General features: G+C 34.5%; 1 protein-coding gene and 1 long non-coding RNA gene across 4 annotated transcripts in view; one reads left to right on the top strand and one right to left on the bottom strand.

The window, feature by feature from the left end:
* LOC145665330 (uncharacterized) overlaps positions 1–27,443 on the top strand; it is a 116,000-nt gene that overhangs the window by 39,762 nt on the left and 48,795 nt on the right. The gene's annotated exons all lie outside the window — the stretch shown is intronic.
* The window catches only part of LOC145665324 (uncharacterized), a 146,422-nt gene that overhangs the window by 90,303 nt on the left and 28,676 nt on the right, over positions 1–27,443 (bottom strand). The window contains exons 3-6 of the mRNA XM_081732625.1: positions 22,499–22,637; positions 18,888–18,971; positions 8,434–8,527; positions 2,414–2,532 (exon numbers count right to left, since the gene is read on the bottom strand). Coding sequence (XP_081588751.1) covers positions 2,414–2,532; positions 8,434–8,527; positions 18,888–18,971; positions 22,499–22,565 — 364 coding nt within the window. The 5' untranslated portion in view covers positions 22,566–22,637. The remainder of the gene's footprint in view (positions 1–2,413; positions 2,533–8,433; positions 8,528–18,887; positions 18,972–22,498; positions 22,638–27,443) is intronic.

Raw genomic sequence — 27,443 nt, 5'->3', positions numbered from 1 at the left:
ACTCGATTTCACATATCGTCATATGAAAATCAAAGGAACGTAACTCCAAGAATGGGACTTTTGTTTGCTTGGATTACCATAATTCTGAAAGACCCACTAGGTGTCATTTGAGTGTTATTGAACCTGACTTTGTCATGCCTTGTTTGCTACGAAATAATGTCTTTATTATTTCATTAAAACAACATTTGTTTGAAAAGATAACTTTTTCCTCTCTCCTGTGAACCTACAAAAATGGAGTTATCTCCTCTGGTTCTCATACGACGATATAGTTTCACTGCTTCAAGATTATGTACAATGAGAGGCTTGTTAAAAGCTTACGAGGATGTCAATATGGATCATAAATAAATAAATAATTGGCGCTTCAACCTTCTTTCTGCATCCTTTTACTGGAACCTTGCGCGATCTTCCACTAAAACGAACAGAATTCCCCCGAGACGAAGGCGTGATCATAGGACAAAAATCCCCAGCAGGGCCGTGCCGTGGGGGGGAGCGGGGCGATGGCCCCGGGCGCCGAAGTAAGGGGGGCGAAAAAATCGGGAGAAAAGGGGTCAAAAGAAAGGAAAAAATACTTGGAATATATGTATGGGGGCGCCGTCGTATAGTCTCGCCCAGGGCGCTGATTTCCACGGCACGGCACTGATCCCCAGTTAACATTTGATTCGTACGTTTCGTATTTTTAAAAACGGAGACTTTTTTTCTTTTCCTTTGTTATAATACATATTTTAACCCTCAAACTACTTTTTTTTCATTTTGCCAATGTAAGGATTGTTTTACTGATTGATTGATTGATTTTGAGTTTAATGTCCCGTTTAGCAGCGAAGCTATTTGAGACGTGGACCTACTGATTAACGTGGAATCCGAACCACATGAACTCCCACCGGGAATCGAACCAGGGTCTCCCACGCCAAAGGCGCGTACGCTAACCGCTTAGCCACGAAGGAGCTCAGGTTGTTTTAACAGACATGTATGTCTCCTCTTTGATGTGCAAAATTTCTGACATCTGCATACAGTTTTGGAAACTAAACAGTGTCCTGGTGACATCTGAAGTAATGGAACAACAGTATGTATTTTTAGAATTAAAAAAAAAATCCCAACGGCGTTTGAAATATTCTCATGGAACATTTTTATCCCGTTAGTAGTCAAAGGGTTAATATGCTGAATTTTGTTGTAAACAACTTTATATGTTGTGTGACATTTTATTACAAAGTGTAATGACAGTTTTTTTTTATTATTGTCAAATGTTTCTGACAAATTATACATGTAACACAATATATCATACCATAGATAGAATGTTAGAAAAAAATGAAAAAGGGCTTTGAAGAATATTGGATGAAAATAAATGTTAGAAAGACAAAAGCCATGGTGACTGTAACGAAGGGGTCTGTGTCAAATATAAAAGTAGGAGGGGAGAAAATAGAAGAAGTGAATAGTTTTCGATATCTGGGTAGTATTCTTAGTAATAACATGAAGTGCGAACGTGAAATAAGAGCAAGGACAGGAATGGCGAAAGAAGCCTTTAGGAGGAAGAAAAGTCTGTTTTGTGGGATCTTGAAGAAAGAGTTGAGAAAAAGACTCATAAAATGCTTCGTGTGGAGTGTTGTACTGTATGGGGCGGAAACGTGGACATTACGTAAAGGTGACGAAAATCTACTGGAAGCCTTCGAAATGTGGGTGTGAAGAAGAATGGAAAGAATTAGTTGGGTAGAGCGCAAAACGAATGAGAGAGTGTTAGAAATTATGGGTGAGAAAAGAACACTTTTAGATATTATTAGGAAGAGGAAGAGAAACTGGTTGGGACATTGCCTAAGAAGAGATTGTATCATGAGGGACGCCCTCGAGGGTATGGTGGCGGGAAAGAGAGGGAGGGGGCGAAGGAGACTACAATTAATGGATGATATAAAAACAGAAAGATCATACGCGAAGACGAAGAAGTTAGCGGAGGACCATGGAGCATGGAAGCTTCTCAGCTGCGGCAAGTGACCTGCCAATAAAGACAGAATACCTATGATGATGATGATGAGATATAATTTAATATATTGTTAAATGTAGAGTTGTACTATCTATAAATTCTAAACATATAAAGGTAATACCGAATATTTATTTGACAGTCAGTGTAAATTAAGTCAAACTGTTTCTCAAAATATTCATGTATTTACAAAAGCTCTAGTTCTACATTCCTGGAAACGAAACAATTCCCTCATTAAATATAAAGGGGTGATAAGACAATTTAATTGAATTCTATATTATATATACATAATTTCCACATTCTACTATCATCTGATTCTTTTCCCGTAAGATCACGGTTTTAATATTTTGAGGGATTTTGTCCCATATTCGATCTTCCTACCCATCTCCGATGTAAAATGTAAGTTCAACCCTAAATGAAATAAGCGTCACATTTTTAAGTTCTTACCTGGACATGGTGAATACGTAAAAGGTACAGGTTTGCTTCTCTGGTGTGTTTTTTCATCGAACAGTCGACAAAATACTGGGACATCATCTGAAGTGTCCTTATCCTTATACGGCGGCGTCCTGGAAGAAATGCTAACTACTTAGCAATAGACAACAGTAGTTTAGTTTGAGGTATTTATTATAAATAAAGACTGACAATTGGCGCAAAATGTTATAAATGTAATATATTGTTATTTTTACCCTCTCCCCCCCCAAAAAAAAAATCGCTAATAAATTATATTTATTGTGATCATTCGTCATATTTACCATTTCATGGCTGCTTCTTTAGTTTTATTCACTTTTATACGGGAAATCGAAGTCACATTGCTCACCGTTACAGTGAAATGCAGACCACCAGTCAGATACAGGCGCGTATTTAGAAATTTTCAATGAGAGGGCTGAAAATTTCGGGGCAAAACTGAATCCAGTATAGGCTTACTTTGTGTTGAACATGAATATATATATATAAATATAACATATCAAATATGAGCAGGAAAAAAGTGCCAAGAACAAAGAGAACCGAATTGGAGTGGGGCTTTAAAGCGTTCCGCTCCAATAACATATTTGTTTGTTAAAAGTTTTTGTTGGTGTGTGTGTGATGACGGGTTGGAGATGAAGAGGGATGGGTCATTCTGTTACAGATATGCTGCCGTTTGTTCTGCATTTCGACAAGAGACGTTAGGTGACAATTTCGTGAGTTTTTCTCTTATCCCTGCAAGCACATTAAAAAAAAAAAAAAAGAAAAAGAAAAAAAACTTTGCACTCAATGGGGGGGATCTCGAGCCGGGTGAGCTTCCCCCCCTAAATACGGCACTGGTTAGATATATAATTTAGCACTCCCTACCAAAGGAGGATAAATCATTGTTGCAGAATCAAATACATGAAAAGTACATTTGAAATTGCTATGAATCCCAAGTTTGTAACGTACTTTAAATATGATCCTGTCGCATCGATAGATTTTAAATGATCGTTTTCATGCATCAAACGATCTTCACAAACGGGGCAACATAACTTGGACGGTGGCCAACCTAAATAAAATGCTTGTAATATCAGAAGAGAAAATGAATTATGTGTTGTAGGCAACTGCTTATCTGGGGGACAGGTACAAAATGTAAGAGAATCAAACCCAAGGGACAGAATTCGAGGAAACCTCTTAAGATACGGACAAAATACAAGGAAATTCAAGGTCGTTTCTACCATTTGTCGAAGTCTGTGTGGAGAAAAGTTCAAGAATTAGATTTAGAAACTCTACACTGGAAAGATGAATCAGTACACACATGTAATGGAATGGAATGGTGTTTAGAATTTCTATTAGTGAACCAAGTGAGAAGTGGCCTGAGATACACAATGGAGAACGCATTACCAGAACTACCAGACTTGGTAGCTTACTTTGATAAGACTTATGTGAGAAGGACCTTTCATCTGAACGACAGCAGCCAATTGAGGATCAAAAGAGTACCAGCACCATACTCGCCAGCCTATTGGAATGTTCATGAGCAGACAGTACGTGACCTATCACGTACAAATAACTTTTGAGAACAGCAACTTTCAGCGATTGACTGGACGTAAGTATTCATACATGTGAACTGCAAGCCAAGTTCAAAGCTTGGCACCTACAGTGACAGAACAGACAAAAGTTTGTGACACCACAGAAAAAGGTTAAAAAGTCAACATTTCAGTTCATTCAGAATTTATGCACTATCTAATTAACAATACACTAGTTGTAAGTGATTTCGAAAAGGTACATTTACAAGGGCGCCCATGTTGTGGTTTCCAAGGGAGGCAAGTATAAGCGACGTTTCATAATATAGTTTCAAATTTTGCTGTAACTAATATAAAAATCCTATTGGGTTTTCAATATTCCCAAGTACAATTTCCTCTTAGGGGAGGCGAGCGCCCCATCTTGCCCTTGCCCTCCCTGATGGGTGCCCTTGTATATTTATCCTTTCCTTTCTCGCATTGCCTCCTACACTTAGAAGATACTCAGCATATTTATTTTAGAAAAGTAAATAAGTATCTTTCTAAGCATAAATTATTTCTTTTTTTTTTAATTTCTACTTTGATTCTTCATGAATGAGATCCACTTGGATTCTATCCGTTGGATTTTGCCTGTACTCTGATTTATCAAGTGCCAATGTATGGTTTATCTAATATAAAGTTATTTTACTTAGTTTTTGGTTACAATGTTCATTAACAGAGTATCTCTGCAGCGTCATGTTTATGATACGAATATTTCCATGATCTGAAATCGTTTTGGCTATTGATTCTTCCAAATTTATTAATTAGTTCTGTTTACAATCCTTCATATAGACTACTGCATTTAATGTACACTTTTGTTAAGTTAATGGTAGCAAAATACAGTATAATGAATATATTAGTTTTGCAATATAAACTGCCGTTTTAAAATGTAATTCTTAAAATTTATTTTGTCTGTCATTTTCCTCTTTTATTTTGTCGTAACTGCCGATCTTTCATAATAAGCTTCTAATCAGAATTTTAAACAGTACTTACTCAATAAAATGGTTTCACCTGAAACAGGCAGAAATAAAACATATATATATATATAAAACTATGGAATGCCTGTAGCACATTGGGTACACATATGACTTACAATCTGAAAAAAAAAATATATATATATATATGGGTGGGAAGGAAATGGCATGTAAAAATAACTGAAATAAAAATAATGTAATAATAAAATAATCATTTAAGTTCAAGTTGTCTCCATCGACATGGGCCGTGAGAAGGGGTGAATAAAATGTCCAAAATAACCGAAATTACTATCGAATATATAGTCTCGATAGTCTTGGGGGTTGCTGATAGTCCTGATGATATTTAGCTCGAATTTAGTCGAATAGAACGGTAAGAAGGTGGTGATGTGTAATTTTCAAAAACCTTGCTTTTAAAGAAGTGGGTAGTCTTGTAATTCGCTAACTGAAATCGATGTTGTCTGTTGTTTGCGATCCTATCACATGAAAATGGCTACATGTTTGAAAATGAATTTTGCGACATAATTAGTAGGGTGGGTCGGAAAAATTCAATTTTTTTTTACAAGTCGTAATACCGCGTAAAAGTTGCGAATTGGGGAGATTAAAAAGGGCTAACAAAAGAAATAAAATGGGTTTACATGTTCCGGTCGCGCATGTGTTCTAAAGTTTGCCGAAAATTTGGAAAAATTCACATTTTTGTGATAATTTTTAACATTGTTCAATTAGCCTCTTCCCGAATATAATAGCTCAAATTCTTATGTATTAGAATCATAGAAAACAGTCTTTAAATATTATTTAAATATATTAACATCTTCAGGTCGCGTATTAACGTCAAAGCTAATGGACAAAAGGTCTTTCCTAACAAGATAATGAAATCGGCCCTTGATCCAAATTGGGTCGCTATTGATCCAAAAGGTTACCCTTGACCTAAAACTACCTCAAAAATTTTTTGATCCCCACCCCCTCCCCTTACCGAATTATTGTATCATACATGCTCAAAATGGAATATTTTTAAATTTTGGTGGGGTGATCGAAAAATTTTGAAAGTTTCACAGATTGTAGATACTATTTAGATGTAAATGTGGATTTTTTTTTTTCAAAATCATCGATGCGTATTTTCTTTATTTTTTTGCGTGTTGAAAATTTCAAAAAATTGTAGGAAAAAATTGGGGGGAAGGACACGTCGCTGATTTTTTGGTTAAAAATTTGTTATACCCTTAAGTACAAAATATATTTTTTTCGGGGGCTGAAAGTGATGGCAACATTGTCAAAAATAAATAAAACTGAAAACAAACGTGTTTTCTTGCACAGTTTTTCCACCATTTTATTGCCCTGAAGGTGAGGGCCCCTTCAAACAACCCTTTGCTAAAGTTGACAATTTTCCTTTCTTTTGCGTCCCTTCCGCTTCTGTTGTTCTTCGGCTGCTTCGATTGAGTCCATTTCGGAATAGAAACACCAAATATATCTCCGTAACAGCTTCCACTTCAACGACTCTTGCACAACAAAGGTACACTCAGCTCGAGATAGAGAGCGCGCCACTGTGTGCGGCCAGTGAAGCATAGATACATTCAGCCGACGCGAGGTTTTTTGAGCCCGAAAAAACACGTTTGTTTTCAGTTTTATTTATTTTTGACAATGTTGCCATCACTTTCAGGCCCCGAAAAAAAATATGTTGTACTTAAGAGGATAACAAATTTTAAACCAAAAAATCAGCGACGTGCCCCCCCCCCAAATATTTTTTTTTTCTAAAATTTTTTTTTGAAATTTTCAACACGAAAAAAAAAATAAAGAAAATACGCATCGATGATTTTGAAAAAAAATTCCACATTTACATCTAAATAGTATCTACAATCTTTGAAACTTTCAAAATTTTTCGATCACCCCCACCAAAATAAAAAAAAATTCAATTTTGAGCATGTATGATACGATAATTCGGTAAGGGGAGGGGGTGAGAGGGTTAAAAAATGTTTGAGGTAGTTTTAGGTCAAGGGTAACCTTTTGGGTCAACAGCGACCCAATTCGTATCAAGGGCCGATTTCACTATCTTAGTAGGAAAGGCCCTTTACAAATGAAGGTAGATCAGACTTCAAAGTAAAAACACTAATAACTTACATGTATTTTGTCTTTCTTTATTGAATACAAGTTTAAATGTTTAAAAACAAATTATTTTAGACCATTAGTAATACTTATAAACAGATTTTTTATTGACAAAATTAAGTTTTTGTGTGAAAAGTCGTAAGTCCAAGAAACTCATGTTGAACAATTGAGCATCTCCGTTTTCACCCATTCTTAGCTGAAGATACTTTTGATGGAACATAGTGGTCATTGGCCTGAGCGAATTACAAAGAGCGCTTGAATTTCTGAGAACTGACAGCCGTTGCGCGAGCAGAATACCTTGACCGTTTTGAATAATTCTTTCTTCTAAATCATTGTACCGGTTCGAGTAAGATTCAACCAAAGCTATTAGATTTAAATATTGACAAGTTAAGATAATAAGTTATCGTAAAAATACGAAGTTTTCCACATTTCGGCAAATTTTAGAGCACATGCGCGACTGGAAAATATAATTCGATTTTATTTCTTTTTTTTTTTATTTATTCCTTTTTTTGTCTTCCCAATTCACAACTTTTCCGCGGTATTACGACCTGAAAAAAAAATATTTTTTTTCGGCTCACCCTAATAGTCAGCTCCTACCTCAAACTTCATTTCTATCAGGTCATTTTGATTAAAAACCGCATCCAAGGGAGCACATGGGTATACAAATTTTCAGTAACCAATTTTCCCCGTGCAGAGAATGGGCATTTCAGTTAGTAACGTACTTAGCTAAATAACAGTTCGGAAAACCGACGTTGCTAGTCTACACCTTTGCATGGGTTTTATACAGAAAAAGGTACGCAATGAAGTTTTCCATAGATTATACTAGTAGTTTCTACTAAAAACCGTTTCACTTAGGTCTTACTTTTCGAGTTAAGCTGCTTCGCTACATTTGCGAGTTTATAGCTCTGAAAGCATAAGCTTTTCGGTCTTTGTTATTAGAACTATCTTGATTATCTCTAACTGTACTTTCATTTTGCCCATAATATTATACAGAGTATACATGTATCTAGTCTTTTTATAAGAAAGATAATCCTACAGATTTTTATTCGTCACTTATTTTTAAACAGGGATGTTGTATATATGTATATATATTCTAGCAGAATACCCATTCTTTGCACGGGGAGTATAAGTTTCATTTTGGATATAAAGGGTTGAATTTCGATTTAAATGGTATCGGAAGTGTCAGTGTTCGTCTCAGACACCTCGAAAACTATGGATTCGACACTAATATCAGTTATATTCGATTATTTTTATATGTATATATATATCTTCCACTCCCCCCACCGCCAAATTACGGGGCTGAATTTGGATTTAAAGAACACCAGAAGTGTCACTGTTCATCTCAGCGACCCTGAAAACAATGGTACAAATATGGTACAATGGGAATATTAATTACCTGAAAGTTAATCCTGTCTTCCCTACACGCTCCCTTATTTCAGGTTTTTGGATCCAATCATCATCCTTGTTACGCAGCTCAACTATGACTGAATCTATAAAATATACAAAAATAACTACATCACTTCCTAGAATTATGTTCACGAATTAATACACAGGGTGTTCAAATATGAACAAGCATGAGTGTGTGTCACATTCTTTATTGAATACAATGAAATTACTATTCTTCTATGTAATCTTCTGCTAATGCAATACACTAATTCCAACTCTGAGGAAGATTCTGAATCAAAGATAGAGGTCTTTTGTCTTCATCTTGTCCCATTCTTTCATTACGTGTATAACAGAGATTCAAGCAACTTTTATTGATAAAAGGTAGGAATTTTTAGTCAAGTAAGAATGAGTAGGATCATTAGTGTACATCTTTGTTACATATGTTTACATACCTGGATTCTTTTATATTTGTCCTGTATATGGTCGACCTTTACTCTCACTTATCACCTAATCCTAGTGACCTATTACTTTTACTTTTACTTTTTGCTGACGATTGTAAATTATATAGAGAAATATCATGTTTCCATGACACGATTGCCCTACAGGAAGACAAATTATCTTGCACACTGGTGTGAAATGTGCAATTGAAACTTAACAGCAAGAAATGTGACAATATTACACTTACTCTGAAAACGCCTCCTGTTCCCTCCAAATACCATATTTACGATTCTCTCTAACACATTCTGCTAGTCATAATGATCTTGGTGTAATCTTTGATTCGAAACTCTCGTTCTCTGACTACATCTCCTAAATAGTTAAGAAATCAATGCGTATGCTGGGGCTTCTTTACCAATTCACTGAACTACGCACTGTGGCATCATTAGCAACATTCTATAAAACTCTAATACAGGGTGTCTACTAAAATTCCAAAATGAAATTTTGTGACTTTTCCGTGATCTTTTCTTTACTAAACCATATAATTTAGTAATTCTCAAGAGCGAATTTGGGTGCAAATTTTCATGCATGCGATAGAAGCGTGCTTTGCTTTTGATTCGGTAGTGTCTAAAGCCGACCATAGACATTTCTGGTGGTGAGTTTTGACGTTTTATAGAACAAAATTTTCCAGTATATACTTATATTTGTACAGATAAAAAAAAAAAAATCGTGACCCAAAAGCTAAATTTCGTGACTTTTTCATGACTTTCGTGACTTTTGTGACCGATAGACACCCTGTAATAGCATCCAAGATCGAATACTGCTATCCTATATGGCCCATGGCCGCACCTACACATCTCTCTTGAGTCTGTTCTCAATTTCTTTATTGCAATAGTACGTTTTCGTGAAATGAAATGAAATTGTTGAGTTTTACGTTCCACGGTTGTGCCGGCTAGAGAAGACGGTGATGATAAGAAATGAATGAGACCATGCACCAGAGGTGAACGCTCTACCACTGAGCCCCTAGTACGTTTTTGTGTTCCCACGCATCGAATATTACCTAAGGAAGAACTTTTGCCATATCTTAATATCCACCCGCCGGGAGCACGCAGAAATAACTCTGACCTGAAATTTCTTCATAAGATAATGGGAACTTAAGATCAGAAACCCTAATTCAACAACTATCCTTACGTGCCCCTTCCCGCAAAACCCGGAATACCTACCTATTCCACCTTGCACGTCCTAAGTTGACAATTATACAGAGGTCTCTGATTTGAAATTTTTTCATAAGATAGCTAATGGGAACCTAAGATCAGAAACCCTAATTCAACAACTATCCTTACGTGTCCCTTCCCGCAAAACCCGGAATACCTACCTATTCTACCTTGCACGCCATAGGTTGACAATTACACAGACGTCTCTTTTCACCGAGTACCGAACTATTATAATAATCTAACTAGTGACGTGGACATTTTTTTTGAGCTACCCGGTGTTTGAGAGAGCAATAAAACGCATGCTGGCCAAATATCACTTGTGCACTCTTTGTTGATATTATTGATGTTATTGTTGTTGTTATTTATTTTTATTTTGTGTCGTTTTTCTTTTTTATTCTTCTTCTTTTCCTGCTTGTTAACATTTCTCTGTGTAAAATGGCAGAATTATGCTATACCTGGGAATTTGTTCAATACATAAATAAATAAATAAATAAATATAAATGTGAGATGGTTCCGTAATTTGCATATGGTTATTTAATTATTATGTTTGGCCAGGGGGTTATCAATTCTGGTTACTTTTCTTTATGTAGGTACACAAGGATCTTTGTGTACTGCCTCCTCATTTGAAACTTCTTCATTATTCTTTGACCCTTCTGCACGAAAGGGAAAAAAAACAAAAAAACTTGGAAATTGGTTACTTTGTGCTATCTTCCACTAATCTCAATGAATTAACGACTGTAGAAAACAATGTTTCATGTAAGTTCTAATAAATTGTTCTTCAGAACAGAACTGACGAATGATACTCTCGAAAGTCTATGTTTCGTAACCTTCTCACTCCATAAGAAAAAAAAAAAAAAAAAAAAAAAAAAGATTGTATTTGAGTTTTCCCTTTATCTATAACTTATTTATTTTTGATTCTATTTCCATTTCAGTATTATTAAACGCTTGAGATATGATGTAACAGATCTCGTTTTTACGCCAATTATATGTTATAAATAGAGATGAAACTTTCGCAAGTTTTGATATTTTGAATCATTAATTACCACAATTTTAGCATTTATGTCGCGTTTATTTTTTTAAATGTAGCACAAGATTTTTTTTAAATATATTACTTGTAAACAGTCTATTTTTTATTGTAAGGTGTATCTGATACAAAAATGAGGATATACCTTGATTAGGTGCACATTCTAGCTAATGTATTCACTGAAACATAGAAATTAATGCAAAAATTTAAACACTTCCTCTAACCTTATCCTTAGTTAAAGGATAACATCCAACAAGATATTACCAATTCTTCTTTTAAGTTTGTTTTCCTGTCAGTAACAATCATATTATATTTGGAAAAGAATCTCTCGGCATCAACACTCGAGACTGGCAACCATATTGAACGTAACTAGTTGACAGCAAAATACTTATAGTTAACTTTTAAACTGTTTAACAATGATACAATGTCCACTTCCTTAAACAATGTCAAATCCCAGAAAGCAACATCACGCCATGCAAGCTTACGGATTTTATTGAGAACTTAATTTAGCGTCGCGCACGTTTTCGGTAAAATACGACTCTTAAGTTAAATAATATTGGAAATGCGCTTTTTAGTTATTATTAGCAATAATTAGCAAGAATTCCACTTTTTCGTTTTCATTCACATTTATCGCAAGTAATGCCGAATTCCGCAAAAATTCGCGGTAATATAAGCGTGATTTCTGGTTCTGAAATAAAAAGTATGAGGTTTCCTGAAACATAAACGCATTTTTTTTTTTTTAACATTTCGCAGATATTGCATTAGCGAAAAAGTTTCGTCTTTAGTTATAATTTAAATTAAAATTGTTACTTTTATTCTTTTTTTAACTGATTTTTCGACCGCTATTTCTTTCCTGTGGTCTTCATCAGAGTGTCAACTTCCGAGACAGTACGGATCGTTCAGATATTCATATTGCCTCTTCTTTATTCGGAGATAGCAAATATTTACATTTAACTACAAAGCACCAAAATAACTAATAACAACTTTCTTTAAACGTGCTGGTTCATTCTGCTCACTGTTGCCAGGTAACAAGTCTGACCTGTTACCATAAAGTTATATACAGTCACCAAAAATCTTATATACTTGGAAGAAGTCTGAGATTACTACTTCGTCTATTTTCCATGTGAAGATTCACGCATGAAGTTTCAAGAATGTTGAAAATTTTCTATACTTTACGTGAACAACATAACTAAAATCGTGAAATTATTTTATAAGGGATTAAGGTCTCATAGACACAACCCACTTTTTCATCTCCGAGGCATTAACTGTAGTTATGAGGTTATTATAACGGATAGGCTATTTCGAAAAATCTGTTTCTCGACTTTCGGAAATTCTGTTTTACGATCCCCCCCCCCCCCAAAAAAAAAAAAAGAAATCCATTTTTCGATCATTTTCCGTTTCAGTAAAAAAAAAAATGGTTTCTTGGTTTTTCGTTTTTCAATAATTTTAGTTTTCTTTTCTTTTTTTTTTTAATCCGACAATTTCATTTGTTTTGTCTTTCGAACTGTTCGATATTTGTTTATCGTTACTTCATATCTCGAAAAATTTATCGGTTTTCCTACTTTGAAATTTTTCGTTTTTAATTTTTTTTGTTTCCGATTTTTTTTTTTAATTTTCGGCTTTAATTTTCCTTTGTTTAGTATTTCCTTCTGTTCAAGACCTTAAAAATAATTTTTGTTTAAGATTATGATTTTCACTTCAGAAAAGAATCTGCTATAGAACCAGTGTTAGTGCTTTTAGGAGAAGTTTTCATAAGTAAATAAATAAATAAGGAAAAAGACGTTAAAAATAATACAAAACCAAATACCTCAACTATGTTGGCAAGTTGCCCTTTTATCTAACTGGAACCAACTTGAATCTAACTGAATTGATATCAATATGTATCTCTCTAAAAATATTGGATAGAACACACAAATGTTTTAGGAAGGAAAACAGATCTAATACTTTTGAAGATAAAACGTTTTTGTATTAGCAGCTGCTAAAGTTTATTTCCATAATCGCAATGATCAACTGGGCAAATTCCATATTCACTTAGAGTGACAACTCTGTAAATGTCACAAATTCGACAACATTCGGACTCCTTTAAAGATCTAACGTCAGTTACATATTTGTAACCATAGATACAATATAGTTATGTCTGCAGATTATAATTCTTCCTTGGATAAGAAAACTGATGCGTCTTAGAAATTGGACTGTGTTGTTTGAGTCTAGAGAAAGCACAATATGCTTGATCTTGTCAAAATTATCACTCAACAAACAATGCAGCCAATACACGATAACTGGAAAATTTTAAATTTAAAAAAAAAAAAAAAAAAAAAAAAAAGTCGTAAAAGTAGGAGGGTCAGTTTAGGGAATACAGGGCCCGAAAAAGGGGAAGAAAATTATTGAAGCATTATCTCTATTTCTAACTGAAAGTATTATTTTACACTTAAGTTACTACTTCTACTTCCATTTATTATTATTATTCTGATCCTCATTTGCAGCACATGCTATAATGGTTTGATGGTGTTGGTCTCCAATGGTTTCTCTTCTCATTCATCATTCGTGTCCTTCTTATTGATTCAGTCATTTGTAGAGTCTTGTTCATAAAGTTCTCATCACCCATCCACTGATATTTGTTTTAAGGTAAAGCACAAACTTCCTAACTATAGCCACAAGAAATGGCTTTTAAAATAGAGATCAGTTCCTAGTTTTTCTCCCCTTCATAAACAAAACTGTACATGTATTACGTATAAACTACACACATCGGAATATGAAATGTCTGAATTACATAATGTCAAGGCCGGATTAGGGAGGGGGGCTTAGGGGGGCTATAGTCCCGGGCCTCCAAGTGGACACGGGTCTCCACTCTGATCAAAATCTCAACTGGCTATCTAAAGAGAATCATGAAGATACAATTGTCATCATAAAATAAAATATGACCAAAAATATGAAACATATTCCCTTAACTTTCCTACTGTACTTTTGCAGAAATGTACTAGACGAAGTCAGCAGGGGCCACATATTTTTCCTAGCCTCCAGATGGGTTAATCCAGCCCTGTATAATGTACTGTACTTCTTTATTCGTGTTCCATTGAAAGCGGTAAATTACGAAGCCACTGATGCATTCGAGGAGAAATCTCATTCCATACAAGTAAATAACAATTGGCTGTAACAAGCAACTAAGTTCATGAACATCTAAGGAATTTCGGTGCAAAAATAATTTACAATGGATAATTATCAGTAAATAGAGAACTTCTGGCAGTCTACCGAAGTTTCAAAAAGTATCTGATCACCTTTTAATATCAGAACATAAAAAAAGGTAAGTGTTTCATCTACCTAATATCGAAAAAAAAAAAGTAAATTGGATACACAAATTATTTACCGATCCATTAACAACACCCGGTATTTATGAAACCAAATTGAGTGCGGGAAATATATTAGCATTAAAAAAGAGCGTACTAAAAAGGATAAAAGAATATAGCACCGAAGTTAGGAATAAGATTCCTGTTTCCGGATTGTCAAAATACTAAAAATACCACAGTATGAGACATAACGAGTACATATACTGCAAACACAGTAAAAGATAAAAACACAGACTAATATAATATTTTTTTAAATTACCGTTCAGAACCCAAACTTACGTAAGGAAGATGGGAAATTTCGAGTTTTCATAACACAGCTCTATAAACGATTCTTAAAGAAAGAAAAAAAAAAGGTTGCTATACTGCTGATTCGGAGGTTAACGATGAGTTGAAATGATTGTAACACATTTACCGCATTACTTCACATCTTGTTCTAAAGCTGATAGTATCTACAGATAAGTACATTTTTAAATATTATAAATATTCAAAAATCTCTTCTGGTTCCTTTCTGAATCCTTTTTTTTTTTTTTTTCATTTTATAATAGTTTTGTAAGTTCCCTGCTAACAACAACAGCAATCCTCAAAAATTAGGAATACAATTTATATGTAAAGATGAAAGAACAATACATATACAATTATTAAAATTCCTTTGTTATTGAAGAGTGATCATCAATTGTGAATCTTTTTATACATATTTTCAAAATACAGCAGTCTCTCGAATTATCCGGATCTAACTCGTATAAGTAAAAACTCGGTTAATACGGATGGACACACAGAAAATTTTGTACAATATTTATTACTGTCGTTTGTTGATTATTTCTCTTTATTGCATTATTATTATTGTATTTATTATTTTATTGGACAAATAGTACAGTATATATAATTATATTCTACATACATACATAGGGAATTAGCCATAATACAGTAAATCAAATGCGGTTTGATATTGATGCGTACATAAGTTAAACACAATACAAATAAGGTAGTGTTTAGCATACACATTACAAAAAAAAAGAAAAGAAAAGAAAAAAGAAAAGAAAAGAATAGAAAAAAGAAAAGAAAAGAATAGAAAAAAGAAAAGAAAAGAAAAAGAAAAGAATAGAAAAAAGAAAAGAAAAGAATAGAAAAAAGAAAAGAAAAGAAAAGAATAGAAAAAAGAAAAGAAAAGAAAAAGAAAAGAATAGAAAAAGAAAAGAAAAGAAAAAAGAAAAGAAAAGAAGAAAAGAAAAGAAAAGAAGAAAAGAAAAAGAAAAGAAAAGAAAAAAGAAAAGAAAAAAGAAAAGAAAAAAGAAAAGAAAAAAGAAAAGAAAAAAGAAAAGAAAAAAGAAAAGAAAAGAAAAGAAAAGAAAAAAGAAAAGAAAAGAAAAAAGAAAAGAAAAAAGAAAAGAAAAGAAAAAAGTTCTTTCATAGTCTTCTGTTTCAATAAGCTGCCTCGTTTTGGGCGGGTATATTGCACAGACGTAGCAACATCATAATGTTAGCTGGTGCCGTGTCGTCTCTTGCTGTTCGACGTAGAACACTGCCTTCTCAAACTAAAATTCAAGACGTGAAACAATAAAAGCTCACTAGGTTATTTATGGCAATGTCGGGCATGTTCGCCATCTTTACGCCACCTTTATGTTTGCTTTGTTACTGAAAGAAAAGCCTATAAACTGCTTATCGTTGTAACTGAATTAGTTTTTAAATCTTTGTTTCTTTGGATAAAGCTCGGATAACACGGAACCTCGATTAATCGAAACTCGGATAATCGGGACTCCACTGTATTGCGAAAATCAAGGACGTTTCACTGTGCATTTATTTGCTATTTAGGAAATATTTAGTCTGTTTACATATTTCAAAAACTAAGTTCTACATCAATTATATCGTCGTAGGCGAATATATTGAATAAGCAGTCGCAGACAGACGACATGGTATGGTTCTCCAGCTTGGAGTTTGGCGTGAGGCTAACAACTTCATTCAGTATATATATATATATATATATATATATATATATATAAAAAAACTGACGCCTCGGACCAGGACTGTTAACTTAGCACGACTTCAGAAAAGTAAAATGCACCTGAACTTTGGAACATGGAATATAAGAAGTTTTTATAGAACAGGCGCATTGAAATCTGTAATGAGTGAGTTAAGAGAAATATAGTATGAACGTGGTAGAGGTTTAGGATGTCAGATGGGAAGGAGAACGAGTGATGCGGACCAGAAATTTTACATCTGTTTTTCAAGGGAAAAAGTAAATATCGCCAACTAGAAACACAACTCCCGCGATACCATAAGAAAATACTACTAGGGAATTTCAATGTGAAGATAAGACTAGAGGATATTTTCAAACCGATTATAGGGAACGAAAGCCTGCATAAGGAAAGTAATGACAACGAAGTTAGACTTGCGAACTTTGAAACATCCAAAACCTTTATCGTGAAAAGTATAAAATCCTCATATTATGACTTGCATAAATGGACCCTAATAGATGAAAGACACACAACCAAATTGCTAATGTCCTAGTAGATAGATGAAGACAGTCTAGCATAATTGATATTCGGTCATTTAGAGGAGCTGACTGTGGCACTAACCACTACCTAGTAGCAGCAATTGCAACACAGATATGATCGTTGAAGAAGAAAGAAAAAAAAAGAGAGAGATATTCAGCATCTAAAAAGGGAAAGGTTTAATTTAAAGAAATTTGAGGAGAGTAAGGTGAGAGGGGAATACCAGATTGGAGTGTCGAATTGATTCTCGGTGTTAGAAGGTCCGAAATGCACTAGTATTGAAAATACTTGGGGGTGGCATCATGGATAACATTAAAATTTCAGCATCAGAGAAACTGAGGTATGCGGGAAAACTAAAATTATAAATCAAACCATTGATAAATGACATTCATAATAAGAAATAATGACCTAAAACTTCTCTATCAGATTGACATTTAAATTTGGAGCACCACCGTTACGTATAGACAACTACGAAATACATGAAACTATTGTAGTATTCCGCACACGGCTCTGTTTATAAACAATCAACACATGCATGTACTTATAAACGACACCACGTGCGTCCTACTATAAACTACTACAGAGGCAAATGAGAGGAACACCAGAAACAACCACTAGTCATATGATAAAAAAGGATCACTAACGCTACCGCCACACTGAAGCAGCTTTATATATATATATAAATCACGTCTACTCCCTGTTCAGCGTAAGCTCTAAACTGCGATAAACAAAATATTCGTATATTTCCGTTTGTCACAAATACGACTGGCTATGATGTATCACTCCCATTCCCCACGGGGAGGAGCAAATTATACATGTGCATTTTGACAATACTGTCTCGTGTTGTCCAGATACTTACAGCAGCAGCACAAAAGAAAGAAAAAACTCGAAAGATTAATATATATATATATATATATATATATTTGAATTTCGCTGGTAAACAATTGTTGCTTAGTGAGTAAAGGTTTACCTTGTTAGTGTTTCACCACAAAACTCGCGGAACCGGGATTCATGCCAGCCGTCTTTCAGGCTTGACAGCAGAACACGCGTCCACAGCTGACTTGGCGCCATAATTACTGCGCATGCTTAGTGTTTATTTCTGTAGTTTCATTAACCACACTCGATTGTAGTTTTATTAGAGAATCCGTATTATATTTTTGTCACTTATAATAATGTAGCAGTTTTAAATGGAGCTTTATAGTTAAAGTAATAGTCAAATCACATGAACTATTTTGCGGAGGAGTACAAGCGTGGGTAGGCCAACAACAAATCAGCGAGATTTAGTCTCACGTGGCTTTGTTTATCGCAGTTTAGAGCTTAGACCGAACAGGGGTTAGAATTAATATTTAGCTAGTCAACTCCATCTCTCACCTTACTTAAAACTTTGAGAGGAAGCTAACCCTAACCTTATAATTTGCTTGAAACTCGAAAACTTCCTATCTTGCCCACTTAGTTTACTTAAAACTCTATAAAATTCGTTACCTCAGCTACCCATCTTACATCGAGCTTTGTGATTCCTAACCCTTTCTGCATGCGTAAAGAATTAAAAATCCTAAATCCACTCCACTTCCCTAAGCTACTCAAACCTTAAAACATCTACTTTGCCCAGTTATTAAACAAAATTATATATTTATAATAATACCATACTTTTTATAACAAAATATTAATAATAATAATAATAATAATAAAGATTAGTAATTAAAAACAAGACAATTCTCGTGTGTAACTGCTCTACCTACCATCAGCACTAAGCAAAACTTTACAGTATTGTTAAATTGCACAACAAAGTGGAAATCATTGCTCGAAGTACACTCGCCAACTTAAAGCGCTTACATCATGCACTGGTAGTTTCATAATCATAAAGCTGACCTTCCCACCACATCATTTTGCAATTCAAATGTCATCAATTAGTTTTAGGTTAAACAGACAAACATCGAAATCACAGTTACACGACTTACCCTTTAACTTGCTTGTATTTAACATAACATCTGTTCCACCAGTAGCAGGGCCTTCTTTAGGATTCATCCCAAAGATTTCCAAACCTATATCGAAAATAAGTTGAATTAGAACAAATAAGAACAATAGAAACAAAGTGTAGCTTTCCCATTTTCGACATGGTATTTGCAATATTGTCAACATTTTATAATGGATCAGTCAAGTAATTTAGTTACTTCCAGTGCCAATGAAAATGCAAATCTAAAAAATTACACGGTTTCAATTCAATCAATATGATTGCTAGATAAAGAAGTGATTGGCTAGTATTTCTCATTCATTCGAACTAGTAGATGCGACCAAGTATTCAGCCCGTTGTACACTACAGATTAAAAAACAAGCTTAATCAAAAGCTCTAATTTCTTACAAATCTAGATCTCTAATTTTTTTACAAATCAAAAGCTTAATTTTTTACAAATCAAAAGCTCTAACACATTAAAAATCTCTAATATTTTATAAATTAAAAGCTCTAATTTTTACACATTAAAAGCTTTAATTTCTTGCAAATCAAAAGCTCTAATTTCTTACAAATTAAAAGTTATAATTTCCTACAAATTAAAAGCACTAATTTCTTACAAACTAAAAGCTCTAATTTCTAACAAATCAAAATCTCTAATTTCTTACAAATCAAATTATCTAATTTTTTTACAAATCAAAAGTTCTAATTTCTTACAAAACTAAAGTTCTAATTTCTTACAAATCTAGATCTCTAATTTCTTACAATTCTACATCTCTAATTTCTTTCAAACCAAAAGCTCTAATTTCTTACAAATCAAAAGCTCTAATTTCTTACAAACAAGCCAACATGCGATTACACAAATATTAATGCTTAAGCCTAATATAGTCATAATCATTGTCCTAATAATAAACACCAAAGCACGCTTACGTTTAGTGCAATCATTATCCATTTTAAAATGAATAAATTAAATTAAAACAATATATATATTTTTTTTAAATAATAACAATAGTTTATTTAACTCAAAATTAGATAATTCTAAAACTGTATAACAATATATACATTCTATTATTTCTGCAAATGTCGGCAATCGAGAACATTGTTGAGATTCCATTATACATTGTTGAATCATTGTTTGGAAAAGAACTTAAATATATTTCATTGTTATTTGACGTTAAATATGAACACCATTGAATTTTTAAATTTAAATATGTGATTATAACGTCAAAAGAAAAACTATTGTCCAGGAACTATTATATATAAAACAATTCTTCTCAGAGTATAAACACCTCATCCAGTTCCTTGCCAGGTGGTAAAGTGCCAAGGACGGACGAGACGTTACCACGTTGGATAGAAACGGATATGCGCTGTATTAGATAAGATGTGGAGTGAACTTCGCCGGAAACACAAGAAATGCGTCTTCCTACCTCCCTAATGAATTCAACACTTCTTGCACTCCAAGCAGCATTGGTTTCAATAGCGATTGGAGTGAAAACAAACTTTTCGAGAAGGTGGTATTCTCTTTGCTTTCCAGCTTCTCTGCGATTAGCAACAGCTCCAGCGTTCATTACTGACAGAGGGAGACTTGAATGAGCGTACGTATCAGCGCATGTGAAGTCCCACAATAAACATTTCCCTCACCCATGCAACCAGTGTCATCTCATCTGGTTGCTTTCCATCCGAACGACAGCAACCAGAAGGTTCTCGTATTGAAGGAAATCCAGCTGTGTTGAGGGCTCTAGTATTACATCATTTACAGAGGAATGTCGGGCAAATCTACCAGCGCTCTTCATGTATGAAAGGCCATGCAGGCCACGTTGGTTAACCTCATCTCCACAAGCTGGACAGCGATGAGGCTCACAAACTGCTAAGCCTAAACGTAAGGCTACAGCAATTCGAAAGTTTTCATTTGACAAATGAAGGCCTAAAGGCGGAGAAGGTATCTCCATCAACCATGCACCCGCTTCGGGAGACGAGGCAGCAAGAAACCTGGCTTAATCTTCCGGAACAACAACAGATTGTATCAAATGATTATGTAATTGACATGCAATTGATGTATACCAAGATGACTGATAACACTTTTTAGCTAATCTCCGGAAGGCTTGTATCTGCTAAGCTTACCCACTTATTAGAGCCTTCTTGAACTGAACCATCTGAGTCCAAACAATAACCCTGTGGAAGGAGAGCTACGATTAAACGCAGAGATCCGTGGTATGACGCTAAGAATGTAGGAATCACCATATCCACAGTTCGTCGAATACCAAGACCGCCTAAGCCAGCAGGTAAACATGCTTGTGTCCAATAGTCGTCATTTAAGGAGAAGTTTAGAATTGATTCAAGGCCAGTTTTCAGGACAGTATCATATTTTTCCAACAAAGAACTCTCATGCCAAGATGGAAAGCATCGTAAAAAATAGGTTAAGCGAGGGATTGATAAAGATACACAATATATTTTATTGTGTGCGATGAAATGCTACGTAGTTCATCAGACTAGATCAGTACGAAACAAAACTAACTACGCATATGACACTTTTTAGTGTTATTGATTGCAACAAGTGAAGAAATCAGCAGATACATTACATATCTCCTTTAAGTTTATAATACTTAAATCAGCAGATAATATGCATAAGCAGATACATGCTGATAATATGAATCAGCAGATACATTACATATCTCCTTTAAGTTTATAATACTTAAATCAGCAGATAATATGAATCAGTAGATACATTACATATCTCCTTTAAGTTTATAATACTTAAATCAGCAGATAATATGAATCAGCAGATACATTATCAGCAGATACATGCTGATAATATGAATCAGCAGATACATTACATATCTCCTTTAAGTTTATAATACTTAAATCAGCAGATAATATGCATCAGCAGATACATGCTGATAATATGAATCAGCAGATACATTACATATCTCCTTTAAGTTTATAATACTTAAATCAGCAGATAATATGCATCAGCAGATACATGCTGATAATATGAATCAGCAGATACATTACATATCTCCTTTAAGTTTATAATACTTAAATCAGCAGATAATATGAATCAGTAGATACATTACATATCTCCTTTAAGTTTATAATACTTAAATCAGCAGATAATATGAATCAGCAGATACATTATCAGCAGATACATGCTGATAATATGAATCAGCAGATACATTACATATCTCCTTTAAGTTTATAATACTTAAATCAGCAGATAATATGCATCAGCAGATACATGCTGATAATATGAATCAGCAGATACATTACATATCTCCTTTAAGTTTATAATACTTAAATCAGCAGATAATATGAATCAGCAGATACATTATCAGCAGATACATGCTGATAATATGAATCAGCAGATACATTACATATCTCCTTTAAGTTTATAATACTTAAATCAGCAGATAATATGCATCAGCAGATACATGCTGATAATATGAATCAGCAGATACATTACATATCTCCTTTAAGTTTATAATACTTAAATCAGCAGATAATATGCATCAGCAGATACATGCTGATAATATGAATCAGCAGATACATTACATATCTCCTTTAAGTTTTGACTTAATATGAATGAAACCTAGTTAGACGGACAAAGGTGAAACGTGAACTTACCAGGACTTACGATACATTCCGAGTAGACTGGTTCACATATGGGCTTTTTGATCCCATTTTCCTCCATATAAGCGTCAAATCGTAATCTAACGATATCTGGATCAATTAATTTCCATTTACTTTCAACTTCCCTCGATACCTGAAATATTAGCATCAAAATAATAATATAATTCTTCATAAAATTTGCTTACGAATGAAATGAAAACTATCTTCTGAAAGTACGGAAGTTTCAAGGAAAGACTGAATGGATAACCTTCATCTAATAGTACAGAAGGTTTAAGAAGACTTAGAATCAATATCCATCATCCAATAGTTAAAAAGGTACACGGATAGCTTCAATGGGTAATCATCATCTAATATCACTAAAATGAAATGAAATCTTCAAGTTTTATGTCCCACGATTATGCCGGCCAGGCTAAAGGAGACGGTGATGACGACAAATGAATGAAATGGTGGAATGAAAAAGTGGGAGGAAACGGGAGAAGACAGGCATACGGTGTTTGTCCACAACAAACTTCACTTACCACAGGCTGGAATCGAATCAGAGACCTCACATATCAGAGGTGAGCGCTCTACCACTGAGCCACTGCGTCCCCTTCCCTCCAATAATACAAAAAGTTCAGGGGAATGAATGGATAAACATCATGCAATAGTACAAAAGGTTCACGGAGGTTTTGAATGGATGCACAAAAGATTCAATGAAGCTTGAACAGATAACCATTATTCAATGGTACGAAAGTTCAGTAAGTCTTTAAAATCGTGTTAAACGTTCAAGGAGACTTACGCCTACTCACACGACTCTATCGAGTCAAGCTATCTCATTAGCATTTTCGATTACAGTTATTAGAATTCGCTTTGCTGTGGGCTACTACCGTAATAATACGACAATGACAACGAAAATAAGCTATATTTCCAACCATAACACTCAGATGGAATTCTTGTGTTGACAGACAGACAACTCTCATATGGGAGGCTAACAGGAAGTTTGTTTCCTTATTTCTGATATATCAAGCTGTTAGAATTAATGAAACTGCTTTCAAACAGTTTCGAGATCCCGGAGGTCGAACTGACTCTTGGAAACAAGCTTTAACGCACATGGATCAGAAATTTAGTAAACTGTACATCTTATATCTTACAAGTAGAAGAGATACATGGGAGAAGGAATACTACATTAGTTCTGAGGAACAAAATAGAAAGGGTAACTAAATACAAAGGGTGTTCAATAAGTTTTGCACAGAAAGGTATTTTTTTTTAATTATTATTAGTTGCAATATGATTATGAAACTTTAGGTGAACATACTTTGATCCCTTGGCTTCAAAATGGTAATAACTGTTTCCTATTTTTCACGGATAAACCACAATGAACTGAAGTAGCCATCAGCATTGGCGTCAGCAGTACATAAACTTTGGGGCGCAGACTACCGTGGGGACAGGGGTGTATAGAATACCTCTCAGTAAAGCGGGGTCCTTCCCCGAAAAATAAAAAAAAAAATTATCTTCGTACATTGCATTTTAACGCATTTTTAAACTTAAAAAGCAACTAAAAACTTAAAACTTTTCGTGTTTTATTTTTACCTTTGATAGTCTAGATTTTGGAAAATATGGTTCTACAACACACATATATATATACACGCTCTTTACGTTTATTCTAACAGTAAAATACAACCTTGTTTTACAGTTTTGGTTAAATGATACTAAATGTACGTCAAAAGCAAAATGATAAAAGGTAGGCAGTGTGAAGTGAATACTCAGAAGCAATAAAGTTTTGACAACAGGTTTTAGGCCTACAAGCTTACAACTAATGTAAAGGCGGCTCGACAATGTATAGTTAAAAAATTAGCTGAAAATTATGTTTTTTATCTACACCAAACTCACTTCGCTTCTCGCTATCTAAACAAAAAATACCATAAAAACCAGCACCATGTTTGTTACTTAGCAGTTTACTCCACCTTCACCTTATAGGGCCAAAAACTGCCTGCCTTTTTTCACAGATGGAAACAAGCTTTTGTGCTACTTTTCTCATATCCACTTTGTCTAACTTTGTTTTCTGAACGTAGCAAACTGCTACATGGTTGAGTCTCTTTTGGGTCATAGTTGACCTACGTTACTTGAAATATCGGGAGGGACGAAACTAAACTCGCTTTGTGGCTCGCTATCTAAACAAAAAGTTTGTTACTTTAAGTTTACTGTATCTACCATTTTAGGGCCAAAAACTGCCTGCCTTTTTTCACAATTGGAAACAAACTTTTGTGCTACTTTTCTCATATCCACTTTGTCTAACTTTTGTTTTCTGAGCGTAGCATATTGCAATGTGGTTGAGCCCCTTTTGGGTCATAGTTGACCTTAGATACTTAAAATATTGGGAGGAATTGACATCAGAACCCTACAACGATCGGTAATCAGGGTGTCTACTAAAATTCCACAATGAAATTTCGTGACTTTTTCGCGACCTTTTCTTTACCAAATTATAAAATTTCTTAACATTTTCAAGAGCGCATTTGGGTTGCGAATTAGGCCGAATTTTCATCCATGTGATACAAACGTACTTTGCTTGCGATTTGGTAGCGTCTAAAGCCAACTATAGACAATTTGGTGTTGAATTTCGATGTTTTACAGAACTAAAATTTTCCAATCTGTACTTCCATTTGCACAATTAAAAAAAAATAGTGACCCAAAAGCTAAATTTCATGACTTTTATGACCGTTTTCTGATTTCATGACTTTCGTGACCGATAGACATCCTAGTAATGCAATTCCTGTTCAAAACCAGTGATGAATCAACCACATAAATTCATTGGGATTTGCTTTTGGTTTATGTGGATCACATATTGGACCGTGCCCGTACGCATTGTTAGTTGCAACAGTTTAAAAACAGATTTTACAAATCAGGCCAGATATTATGACCTCCTTTTTCTGAGAACAGTGCGGTGTCATTTTCATAGACTTCTTGGAACACGGCTCCACAATTAACAAGAAGCGTTATTGTTTGTTACTGGATAAGGTATGACGTGTTTTTCAGACAAAGAGATCGGAGATGCAATAATCATCAAACTCCATCAAGACAATGACAAGCATCACACAACCATGATGACACAGCAGAAGATCAGGAAATGGAATGGGAAGTTGCCCCTCACTTTCCCTATAGTCTGGACTTAGCTCCTTCGGATTTTTTCCTATTTGGTCGTCTGAAGGCCTACCTGCGAGGAAAAACATTTGACAGTGACAAGGCCTTCATTTCTTATGTGAACCAAAGTATAAAAGTCAGACACCTGACTTTTGTCAAAGTGCATTCAAGGCATGGAAAGAACATTGGACGAGATGCGTCACAGTAGTTGTCAAAGTGCATTCAAGGCATGGAAAGAACACTGGACGAGATGCGTCACAGCAGATGGAGGCTACATTGGGTGACATGGTCTTGCAGCCAAAGAATCAGAGTACCTACACCTAAAATATCAGCATGATATTGAAACTAATAACAATATTATAACCATCTGTGCAAAACTCATTGAACGCTCCTTGTAGAAGCAGACGACGACGAGACGTTGCTCAGATTTTTATGGGAGATAAGTGGAATATACGTGAGAGCAATTGATTACTATTTGTCTCTATAGAATAAATGTCCTCATATATAAATATTCGCCGTTATTTATTCCTTATTTATACATCAAATTCACCCACACTTGTCATAAAAGTCAGAGAATTTCCTGCCAAAGGTCAGGGAGAAGTCAGGGAAATAGATTTCTCCAGATCAGTAGGGACCCTGTAGAACGTTTCTACATAGGCCCCATTTTTGTTTGCCTATGTAGATCCTTATCCTTAGCTGTTGACATTCTTATGGTTAAACATCTTCCCGACACCATTTCACTATTTGCTTGTACACAAAATGTGTCTGGAAAAGAGCCATAATGTACCCTTCCCAATAACGATTCACTTTCAGTGTCGTTTCACTAGCACCTGCAAACTGACACAGCATAGTGATAACTACACCGGTTTTATGTTTCTGGCACAACCACGAGTATATTTATGATGGCACCGTTTCCGAATCGATCGGATTTAAACAGGTCAACCTTCTGTATTGGTAAGTATGTTATCTATCACTGATATTTCTTTATTCCAATTATACTCAGTTATTATATGGCTGTCCCTTTGCGCAAATCATCGCTGGCAATAATTTTATTCACAGTACCAAATACCCTCTATTTTTTCTCTGGAACCGAATTGTATCAGTACTTATTAATATCCTCGTCTTTCTAATTTTCTCGTTCATGCTTACTACTACTACTACTACTACTACTACTACTACTACTACTACTACTACTACTACTACTACTACTACTACTACTACTACTACTACTACTACTACTACTACTACTACTACTACTTACTACTACTACTACTACTACTACTACTACTACTACTACTACTACTACTACTACTACTACTACTACTACTACTACTACTACTACTACTACTACTACTACTACTACTACTACTACTACTACTACTACTACTACTACTACTACTACTACTACTACTACTACTACTACTACTACTACTACTACTACTACTACTACTACTACTACTACTACTACTACTACTACTACTACTACTACTACTACTACTACTACTACTACTACTACTACTACTACTACTACTACTACTACTACTACTACTACTACTACTACTACTACTACTACTACTACTACTACTACTACTACTTCTACTTCTTCTTCTTCGTCGTCGTCGTTGTTGTCTACTTCTACAACAAAGAACGGGTATGAATACACTTTTGTGACAAAAAATACTTCCTGTCAAAAACTCAATTTTTTAGGTAGTTGGTCCTCTGATAGGAGGTGATTGGTTAGTTATTCCGTTATTGACAGTATATTGATTACACTCAACCAGAGAACGAAATGAATAACTACACAAATTAATGTGAAATATGC

This window comes from Thermobia domestica, chromosome 1, assembly GCF_964235325.1.
Source record: "Thermobia domestica chromosome 1, izTheDome1.hap1.1, whole genome shotgun sequence".
NCBI lineage: Eukaryota > Metazoa > Arthropoda > Insecta > Zygentoma > Lepismatidae > Thermobia > Thermobia domestica.
The sequence above is the reverse complement of the archived record's forward strand: the minus strand, read 5'-3'. Positions and strand labels throughout refer to the sequence as shown.